The 11,630-nt window shown below is 39.8% G+C and overlaps 1 protein-coding gene across 3 annotated transcripts in view; it reads right to left on the bottom strand.

Moving 5' to 3' along the window:
• Positions 1-1,614: 1,614 nt before the first annotated feature.
• The window catches only part of LOC114449918 (RNA-binding Raly-like protein), a 49,775-nt gene continuing 39,759 nt past the window's right edge, over positions 1,615-11,630 (bottom strand). For all 3 annotated transcript variants that reach the window (XM_028427788.1, XM_028427789.1, XM_028427790.1), the window contains 7 exons: positions 7,139-7,214; positions 6,110-6,157; positions 5,221-5,414; positions 3,489-3,602; positions 3,132-3,289; positions 2,606-2,643; positions 1,615-2,018 (listed from right to left, as the gene is read on the bottom strand). In XM_028427788.1, coding sequence (XP_028283589.1) covers positions 2,611-2,643; positions 3,132-3,289; positions 3,489-3,602; positions 5,221-5,414; positions 6,110-6,157; positions 7,139-7,214 — 623 coding nt within the window. In that variant the 3' untranslated portion in view covers positions 1,615-2,018; positions 2,606-2,610. The remainder of the gene's footprint in view (positions 2,019-2,605; positions 2,644-3,131; positions 3,290-3,488; positions 3,603-5,220; positions 5,415-6,109; positions 6,158-7,138; positions 7,215-11,630) is intronic.

Below are 11,630 nucleotides of genomic sequence, written 5' to 3'. Positions count from 1 at the left end.
AACTAGTTCTAGCTAATCTGAGAGAAACATGTCTGAGTGAAGTTATTTTAAATTTAATTTAAAAAAAATGGGATCTTTGCTTGACTATGGCTAATCATAGATATATTATAAAGATCTTGACCCCTATTATACTCATAATTCCTCCAGCAGCTCCACAGGCCAGTGATTGATTCAGTCCATCACACACTGAACACTGTCCATATTAGAGTAGCTGCATGACTGATCATTGTACTCACTGGCTGCTAGCCAGCAATGACAGAACCAATTATACCTGCAACCCCGCCAATGGCCCTGCTTAACCTGTGAAAATGATGATCTGCTGCTAATGAAGTGAGTGAATTAAAAATGCCATCTGTTGCTGTGTCACCATCATCAGCTGTTATTTTCAAGGGCACTGTTTTAAACAGTGTTTGATGAATCCCCTCAAAGACAAATTAGATACCAGAACTACAGAAACACATTGTGCAAGAGTGATACAATTAAATTAAATCTGAGTGGAGAACTGGATTATTTTCCATCACTCTGTGTCCTTATTTTCACCTTGTTATTCCCATTTGTTTTAAAATGGTTTGAGGGGGTGTAGTGCTATAACCTTAGTGCTAACAAGGACAATAGATTCTGATAGTGAGAATGTATTTTGATTTATTTTCATGGTGTGTGTTGTACAGCTTGTGCTAAAATGTGCAAGAATGAAACATCAATGGATAGATAGTGTACTATTTCTCTTGTCTCTGTGTCCACTGTAGAAGGTCTTAGGCTTTGATTTGGTCATAAACTAAATTAAAATTGTGATTATTAACCTTCATCATATTGAGAGCTGCAGCAATTACAAAGGAGAAAGAGTCACTTCTGTACGAGCATATGTGAATAAAGACAAATCTAAGGAAGTTCAAAGAAGTGTTTGCTTCTCACCATTGTTCCACGGCACACATAAAGGACTTCAGTTTTCATCTCCACAATATGTGCTATATTATTCATGCATTATTTTGCATGGGATATTTTACACTTAAACCATTTTAAGAGTTATTTTATGGCACATCCTGTGCAATAATTTCACAGAAAAACTTGTATTTCAGTTTAAAATGTGTCCTCCTTAAAAGCAGTACTGAACTGCAGTATGCAGGACGCCTAAAGGAAAAGTAATGGAAAAGTCATTCTGAGTCAACCATAACTCAGAATCCATCAGAAACTGTGAAAACGCCGTGATGACCAGACAAGCCTCCACCGCCATGTTGATTTTTTTCTTACTTGTTTGTGAAAATGAAAGCAACAACACTTTTCTTTTTGTGGTGAGAGCAGGTTTATGTCAAAAACTCTTATCATCCATGGCTACAGATGCAACTGTATGAATACAAATGATCCATAATAGTTTTTTTTTCTAACATGCTGATAGCAAAAAAAATACAATAAACAAAACACAAAGAATTTAAAACTCATTGAATCGTGTAGAACAAATGACTTATCTGATATGCATACAACACAGTGTGGAGACAATGTGGAAAAATTACCTAACTGTACATTTCATCAAAAATGTGCAAATAAAGAAAATAACACAATTAGAGTTAAAAATGTGTTACATTCATATTTAGCTCTCTGCCAGCGTTGTGGCTCTTCACAGTTTTTAAATTCACAGAGACAGAAACCTACTGAGGTACAACAAAGGAGATTTTTTTTTTTATCTGATCACATTATTTTATGCACAATACAGACCATAATATATTAAGCACACAATATACCGTATTGTCCGTATCTTTCAGAAAAGGCGGGGAATTCACTGATTGCTCTCTGCAGCGGTCTGGAGAATATTCAGACCCGGTGTGTTGATGAAGTACACATCAGAAGTGTCATGTTCTAATGAGGCAAACAAGCAACAAACAAGTTTGACGAACTCCTCCTCTGCTGTCAGTCACTGCTCTCATCCCATTCCTTTAACGTCACATATGCCTCCTTGATGAAGAAGGTTTTGCTGGTATCTGCTCTCCCAAATGTCTTGTACTACAGGCTGCTTTTTTCCCCAACTTGAAAAAAAAAACAGATGAAACGACAGACAGCTGCAGTGAAACATGTCAGAGAAAGATGATGTGAAGGGTGGAAAAGCATTAAATACACTTCTCTAGTCACCTTCAGGCTCTCACATACCCACCAGAGGATAAACAGTTCATCATGCCATCATCTATTATGTTTAGGGCCCCACGAGAGGATTTTGTTTGAGGGCACGTGAGGACAGTGGGAAGTAAATGTCAGCCAAGAGGCAAATTAAATCTCATAGCTATTTGTTCATACCACAAAAAAATGGAAATGATGGAAAGTGCAGATGAGTCGTAGCTCTGTGGCTGCTCATACAGTCATCAGTGATAACCGCAGAGAAGCCGCCTTTCCCTTCTGCCACTCGACGGAGTGGATGACAGGTCATTTAGGAGAACAGTGTGGAGGATTAAACTGGAAGGAGACAAGCAGGGTTTCTCACTTTGCTTAAAAGCATTAAAAAATAAGCCTAGCATTGATTAAATCATGTTAGCTGCTAGGGCCACTAAAAGAACTTCTGTGCTTGTGTTTTCTAAAAGTGAAATGTCAGTTTTGTGCCAAACACAGATTAAGTACTGACCTTACTCAGTTGTCAATGTCCGATATGTGGCTCTCTATCTGCAATGCAAGAACAAAATAGATGAACGGTATTCATGTAGACATCAGTGAGACAAAGAGCTCCTTCGGTATTATTAGTCTACGTACATTAACTAAGCAATTAAGTCAGTGTTCATCCAGTTCATTCCTAAAGCACAAATTATTATTTACAGCTGCTTTTAAGGTAACAAAAATAAATCTATATTCCATATTTTCAACCACGTAAGAACTGTATTTGTTCATCAGAAAGTACAAATTTTGTGGGGTGCCTGATACTTCTTCTATGCTTCTGTCTCCTCAAAAACTTAAAGAGGAGGCCTTAGCTTAAAATCATAACTGCTAAATCCCTTTAACGCCTGAGAATGTGGCTTTAATGTTGTAGAAATATGGTTGATGCAATCAAACACCCACACCAGAGTGGAGGCTCTCAAACACATTATGATCCCTGTACTTCAGAGACAGACCCTCACTCCTTGTTGAGACTGCGAATGACTACTTGGCCTCCTCACCATGTCGCTGGTGCCTTCATCTTCATAGTCATCCTCACCGCCGTCCGTCATCTCTCCCGCCTCCACCTCAGCCGTCCCCTCTGCTTCCTCTTCACCAGAGTGGTCTGCTGCATCACCATGGAGACGCTCACACACCTCCTCCTGTTTCCTCTGCATGTCTGGTAAAAGGCAGCGATAGAGACAGAGAACATCTGGTAGTCAACATTAAAACATAACAGACTTTGTAATTTATCTTGTTTTAATAATCAGGCACATAGATAAACCTAGCCTGTATGCATGTAAGTCTCTTCCCCATGTATAAATATATGTGTGTACACTTCAGGCAGACAGGCTGTCCCCTCCTCTGCTGAATCTTACCTGCATCGCAGCGATGCTGTCGCTCAATCTTCTCCAGCCTTCCCAGCAGTGAGTCGATCTTAGTCTTGATCTGTGACAGCTCCTTTTTGATTGTAAGAAGCTGATCTGTCTTCACTGCAACATACATTAGAAAAGATAAAAAGCATAATTAACAGGATTGCAGATTGGATGACAGTAATTGCACCACTCAGACACCAAGTTCAAGCACGTACCAAGCACGTAATGTGGGAACAAAGGTGTGAAGCAGGAGAACGGATACAAACTACAGAAGTTTCAAACTACATTTTTGAATATGAATATTTATTCTCTGTGAGAATGTAAAACAACAACTGCTCAGCAATAAAAAATGCCAAATTAACCTTATTTATAATATAATGTATAAAATAATCAGTTGTTTCCTTAATCTGTGAGCTGGGTACTGAAACGTAGTTTGAAGAGCTTTTGTGCTTTGAAAGTGTCAAGAACATTTTTCAGTCCAGATTGTAATTGTTTTATTGAAAAATGGTTTATTTTTACATTCTTGACAGTATGGATATTGTAAAAGCAGAGCCTTGTTGTTGGCCTATCTATGTTGGATGGAGATCCTAATAAAGAAAGAAGGTTTGGCTGTTTTGGTAGGTAACCAGCAATAATACTTAACACACGGATGTTACCTCCAGCAATTGACTTAACGGCTACCTATTACACAGCAAAACAAGTAAACATATGTATAACAATTTATCAAAACATCTGGCACAAAGCTACATTTCCAATGATTTAGAGCCGCATCACCCAGCTACTGTGTCTTTGCCATCACTGTACCTACATGATTTAGCTCTAGATTTGGTCTCCAGAAGCGCCCGAGGGAATATCCAGGGGGTCAAATCTAAACAATAAAAGAAAAGCTGCTAAACTGCAACTTAAACCTGAGAAGTGGAGTAATGCTTATTTTTATCACTGCAAGGCATCATTGTATGCCAACATTTGCACACATTGCACCTCACTGTATGTGGTGTCATTGTCGGTTGTATTTATATATTTATGTTTCCATTTTATATTTTAGTTGGCGTTGCCTGTCTGCCTTGTTGGAACATTTCATTGCTCAGAGGGCTCTGTGTTCATGACCAATAAATCTCTTTGAACTTTCTCTTATTGTGACGGCCCACTGTGTGATGCTTTTCAATTGTGTTGGGAAAATGAGAAAGCTATTTTACCTTGCATGTAAATGACATATTGATCTTATGAAACAAAACATGCTTGGGTGATGCCCCCCCGTTTAGATAATTCTGGGCAAATCTATGTATTTCAGAATAGCTATGGGCTGCTAAAAGGCTTTTTTCTTTTTTTTTGCTGCCTGTTTTTTTCTTTGCGAATTCCTGGTAATGACCTGGATGATGGCTTTGTGCATGATGACACTCAGCAATCAGTGCAAACAGAAACTGTACTATCACCTTCACAAACCTTATGTTTGTTTATTTCAGGAAAATGCTGATATTCCATTTTAAAAATGTGCAGATACCTCTGTGTATCACTACAATATATTTTTTAATGTTGCAACCTTTTCTGTCTGAAATCTTTAGATGTTCTTTACAGAGCCATTCATGTCTAGATCACAATATTTACTTTAATGAGCCCACTCCGATCCTAACTGATGCCTGACTGGCACAATTATAAAAAACAAGTCAACAGATTCCTTAAACCAGAGCAGGAGAAAGGTGAATCATAGGAACATGAAGGGAAAGAGAAAACCTACGTTTAGGCCCACAGATGGAAGAGCCAACATTAAGCGCTCGAGATGAGGAAGAGGAGGAGGAGGAAGAGGAAGAACAGGCCCTGACTGGAAAGGAGGATTTGGCCCTGCGTGTGGATGGAACGACTAGCCGTGAACGTTTGATGGGAATCACAGCTCGGCTTGGGGGCACAACACGACCGTGGTACTCAAAGAGTCTGAAGACACATAAAAAACATAAAACCAGTGCAGAGAAACATTCTTTTTATGGAAATACATCTGAGGGTGTGTTACAGGGATTAAACAGAAGAGTGTGTTTTTTCAGTAGCCAGTTTGGTGTTATTCAAGCAACAAGAAACGCTTACAAAGCACCTGACTGATGCTGCAAACGATCTGTGAAGGCTGAGGCACATATTGATCAATGCCACAGCTGCTCACTCAAATCCCGTTCCCTGTTGCTCACGGCGTACCAAATTGCCAAAATAGCAATAATGATTCAAAGCTGAAGAGTTCAACACTCTGGGATATTGCAAAGTAGAGGAAGTAAACAAACCAATGAAAATGTCAGAACGAAGATACATTTTCTGGTTTGCCTGCACAAATGACCAGCCGGGGGACTATCTGACATTCAGTACCCGTCTGTGCGGATAAAAGCATCATTAGTAAGCCCAGCGGAGAGGAATAAAAACCTCCCCAATGTGACATTCATTATGTCTGTGATAATGTACTTACTTTGCCTCAGATGTAAATGGGTCTGCTAAAAAATCATCTTTATCTAACTTTGAGATGAGGAGAAGGGAGGCTGTGTGCTAAAGGGCAAACTATCAGGAGAAAACTGACTTACTGAAAAAAAATAAAAAGCATACTCACTGTTGTATTTATTAATAACACCACATAACTAGATTTTACATACCTGCTGTAGAAATCATCTCTGTAATAGTCATAGTCGAACTCGTAGCCACTGTAAAACATACAAGTAATATTTGTGTTAAATTAATATATTATTAGTAAAATCTGACATTTAGACTTTTTTATAAACACTTTGTTCACTTTCTTTCTTAGAGACTGAAATTTGTCTGTGTTGTAAAACAGTAATGCTGGTTAGCTTAGCATGGCATCACCCCTTAACCCCTTATCTGACAAAACTAAACCTCACAGAAAATGGTCAGTTAACTATAACTGCTACATAATATTTAATCCAGTAGATTCTTAATTAATTATATTGTAGTTGTGTTAAAATTTTTCTTGCCTTGAAATGATTAAAGGGTTAATAGGGCAAACTACACAACAACAAAGTGTCATTTTGTGGTGGGTTTATTTTTTTTAGCTGAAAAAAGCAATAATCTTTCTGATAAGCTAAGTTTACCAACCCTTCCTTACTTAGAGAATCTCATCAAAGTCTTCCCCAGAAAGTGTTAAATTACTGAAATACAGTGAAGCACACAGTAGTTTGTTTGGTGAACTTAGCTCAGCATAGTGTGACGAACTGAAACAAGAGTAAACAGCTATCTGAGCTATGCAACCACTGGAAACTAGTCTGGAACATAATCATAAACAAACTGCCTCCATTTTGCTTATTTTTTATTGTGTTTAGTAATATAGATGCTGCTGGGCAGACAGGCAGTTTCATTGCATTCCCAATCAAAGTGCTAAGCGAGGCTAAGCTAACCTGTACCTGACTGTAGCTTCATCCCACAACAAAATAATGACTTCAAATGTGGTGTTCTGATTAGTCTGTTAACATGCAACCTATGTTGCTTCTTATATATTTTTAATTTGTTTACAAAAAGATCATGAAGGAAAATGTCACAAACAGATACAGGCAGGGCATCTCTATCCTCTGCCAACCAATGAGCACACAACAGCAGACAGTAAGTAAACTGCAAAGTAGGTCAACAGAAGTGTAAAAGAACAAAATAAGACACAAATGCCTGACACAGACCTGTAGAGGGATGAGAGAGGCCTCTTGGAGCCCATCTTAGGTCTGTAGGGTTTTGGCTCTCCTGCCATGTTGATATCTAGAAATGAAACAAGAGTCATCATGTGACAGGGTAGCTGCAGGTGAATGATTGTAAACATCAGTACAGCTCTCTGTTAAGAACATTTGTCCTGGGTGGACGCCTGCTGCCTTCTGCACAGTGGTACGTTTGCTGGATGTAGTTGAGTAGAACATAAAATTTCTTTCAACCTCGTCTGTGGATTTTCAAGACTAAGTGGGTTATGATTTCTGAGAAGAGACTTTCCATTAGGGGTTTTTAAATGTTTAGTTTTATTTTTGGATTTTGGTCTGAGTTTAAGGATATAGACCAAAGTGTGTCAGCAATAAATGTCTTTAATGGCCCCTTTGTATTTATGCAGCAATGTATCAATGTATTTTTTTAAAAAATGTGAACAATATCCTTCACTGATCAAATTCTAATTCCACAGCTGAACTTTCAGCGACATCAGATCGAAGCACCTGTGAGCTGTGATGAGACTAACCAGGTGGAATGAAATAACAAAAAGGAATTGATTCCTTTAATGATTCCACTTCAGTCTATAGCCGCTCTCACACAGAAGCTGAAAACTTTGTAAAACTTTTAACAGCCTTGAGACATCTGAGACACTGACTGTGCAATAAAGGACTCTGAGTCAAAGAAGAAAGAAATCCCCTTCAAATGCATCTGGCAGACTAGTGTGGCTCATCTGCACGCACCTCGTGCCTCTTGTCATGACTGACAGCTCATTCTACCTGTCAAGAACCCCAGTGCGTTAAACCCGGCCGCTATCGGTGTGTTTAGCCTGTCGGCTTGTTGTCACCGCTTCTGCTTAAAACCAAGCTCAATCAGCTGCTCAAGGTCATATACACAAACACAAACAGGAAATCAAACACCCTTTCCCTTTCCACACGTACCAGAGAACACAGGCTCACACTGACGGAGCACGAGACATCCCTTTCTGATGGATGAGTCACCCTTGAGTTGCACAGATAAAACATCTGCACTGGGGAACGTGCAGTAGCAAGTGTCAGGTTCAGATCTGAAGGAAAGTCTTTCTGCCTGCAGCCACAGTTTTGTTTTTTCCAGCAGAAGACTCGATAATGAAATGTTGCAATGTGAGCTTATTAAGAATGTAAGATATCTCCGTTTGTGCTTTCCTCTGTCACAACCACATGTTCATACACCCCAGCAGCTGCACCTGTGCCTGGATTCCTCCAACACATTGTCTGCATATTAACCATGGTGCTGTGTTTGGAGCCCACACTTTGGCATCCTCTGCTTTTCTCTCCATTTCTTCATTTCGCTCCTTGCTCTCCCTAATGGACTAATGGACTGGGGATGTATTGGTGGCTCTCAGGTGCACAGGGACAGCTGTATCATTATCATTAGGCTACAGGAAGACGTGAGGAATGACTTGCATTGTAAAGTGTGCTCTCCTCTGGTCCCCTGCTAGGGTTATTAAAGAGAGAGTGGAGCATTAAAAAGCACTCTAAAACGAACACTGCCACCTCACAACACCCCCAACTCTCCGCATCCCAAGACAGACACACACTGAGCCTCTGATTAATTACAGTCATTATACTAATCATATACAAAAGTGGCATGAATAAGTGTGTGTGTGTGTGTGTGTGTGTGTGTGTGTGTGTGTGTGTGTGTGTGTGTGTGTGTGTGTGTGTGTGTGTGTGTGTGCTTGCAGGCTGACTTATTTGTGAGTGTATCTATAAAACATTGAGGCTGGAGATAGAAGTGATAGTGTGACAGTGCCTGTGCCTGTGCCTGTGTTGCTAAGCAATAGCCACTTAGGACTTGATTGATACTATAAACTGTGTGAAGCATCACATTGAAGGGGGAATATAAAAAAGTTACTTTATGCTGAAGCCATTAGGAGGCGATTGGACGCAGCACAACAACACAGAGGCAGCCACAGAGTACAAGAAAGTCAGGCGCAGGGCCAGCCTCTGTGCTCTGTAGCAGCTGTGAGGAAAAGGATGTATAACAATGTGGATTAAAGCTACTCAGAAATGCAATAAAAGATAGCAACATTAATAAATGAATAATATTCGGATTCAATTTCCATATTTACCATGAATGTGTCAGCTGGGGTCAGGAGCAATGTGAAGCAATGTGAATATGACACCACTGGTTGACATGCACCGCACCATCTGTAAATCCTCCACTCTTTCACATCTCAGAAACTAGCTACTAGCTACTAGCAGCCTTAACCCATTGACATTGGTGTAGCCATTAGTAACACATTTACAATGTAGGACATAAAAACACCAGAAACTGAAATTAAACCCATGTCTGCTGGAACATTTAAGAAGGTTTATGCTCATATATGCATCCACTTCATTGTCATTGTAACAGTTTGCGTTGCTACTTGCTACTTGATAAATCCGCCCATCTGTTGCAGGTTTTCTCTACTGAAAACTATTTCCTAGAATAATGTCAAAATTCTGTTGCTGAGAGCAAAGTTTGCAAGCTGGAAAGACACTTCAGAGTCTGCAATTTATATCTGTGGATGTATCACTATGAAAGAGCCCTTTCACATTACACTGAATCAGTATATTGGTTTGAATAGCTGTAGAAGGACCTTTTAACTACAGTAAGAAATAATCACAATATGGTGATTCATGTTCTTGCAGTTTAAAGAGACGCATCCTCTGAGGTCAGATCAGCGTTCACGCCGTCTGTCTCCACCTCTGCAAAAAAAGACAAAAGCACCGCCCGCTGGCTTCATGAGGACTCATTTTAACCGAGCGTCTCCTGCAGCAGGGTCGTGCCTTTGTTCAGTCACTGTTTTATTTGTCCACACTGGATCCTTAAGAATACAATCCAGTCCACCTCAGGGCCTTCTAATGCACTTTGGATTCATTCATATTAATGAAGCTGTGCTGAATTACCTGTGAGAGCGTCACAGTGTTACTGCATGCATGTGTGTCTTTTTTAGTTAGATACAGAGCCCTCAGCTATGTGTGTCCTTGAGCTTTATGTCTCTGGAGGTGTGAACTAGTCATTATAGCTGGACTGGGAACACACACACACACATTTTAATAAATCTGCTTGGCTCTTGGTTTACAAAGCAAAAACACACAGACACTGGGAGCAAATTTCAGTCACATTTGAAAAGACTTTACAAAGTAACCTTTTAACACTGCCTTCATCTGACAAACTGCACAATGTCTCAGTGCACTGATGTATTATTACAACACAAGAGGTAAGTGTTATGGTTTATTTAGCCTGAAAAAAGGGATATTGCTTTTCCTCCCTCATCTAATGCCTAACATAATCTCTTGGCAGGCAAATGATCACTCCTGGCAAAAAAACTAAACTCCATCTCTGCGGCTACACGCATCCTGAGAGCAGCAGGTGAGGTATATTTGATTAAGAGATCATCCAGACACCTGCATGAATACAAATGTGCAACTAACAGACATCCTGCATGACAGTGGTCGCAGATTCAATCTACACCATGTTCCCTCGCCCAGGTAAATCTGACAGAGAAGACTTAAATAATCACCGATCTCGGCTCGGCGGCACAAGCGGCGCCTTCTTTTCATTACACCTGAGAGTGTGTTTCCTCAAACAGAGCAGGGTGACTGACATGTTTGAAAAACCAGACTCTGTGAATGTGTCTCTGTCTGCATTTAAAGTGCATCTTCACACGGGCATGATGACCTCTGTTTCATAATGTATTACACGACTATTTTTACTAGCCAGGATGCAAATGCAGGTCGATGTATACACGTACCAGGTCACACTGGAATTCAACTAATCACAATGGTCCATGTTGACATGTTTCTGCTGATGCATGACTAGAGTAGATCTGAAAAATGATCTAGATCTTTTTTTTAAATAGTCTTAGCTTCTCCTTGTCTTCTGTTATTGCAAAGTGGACGTCTTTGGATTTTGGACAGATACATTTGACTTTTTTAAACATTTGACACAGTGTAGCTATGAAAGTAATTCTTGTCTGGAGTTATTTTCAGAATTCAGGGTAATGAAGTTCATTATTACCAGGATCTGAAGACAACTAAGACATTATGTTAAAAACATAATGTTGCAAAAATATCTGCAGCTATCTGTACCACAGTGTAATACCACATTCTACCACCAGATGGAACGGTGAGTCAATGTGTGTCAGTCCAACGAGAGAGGAAGAACATTTCTTTTGCTTTTTTTTTTAAGTGTAATCACTGTTGGATGCTGGGAGATTTCTGTGCTGTAGTGGTGTCTGGAGTCAGGAGACATGGACACTTGTCCATGTGTAGGCATTTTTAATTACTGTCACCTCTCTGTGAGATGCTTGTCTTCATCTAAACTGTATAGTGTCCAGATTTATTCCAGGCAGGAGAAGGACCTGGGGGCTTTAATGGTTTTTTTTGTTGTGGCGACGTGTGGATTAATTGTTTGTCACTCCTTAATGAATACATTGTACTTTGCTCTTTCGTGCTC

This window comes from Parambassis ranga, chromosome 17 (assembly GCF_900634625.1).
Source record: "Parambassis ranga chromosome 17, fParRan2.1, whole genome shotgun sequence".
NCBI classification, from domain to species: domain Eukaryota; kingdom Metazoa; phylum Chordata; class Actinopteri; family Ambassidae; genus Parambassis; species Parambassis ranga.
The sequence above is the reverse complement of the archived record's forward strand: the minus strand, read 5'-3'. Positions and strand labels throughout refer to the sequence as shown.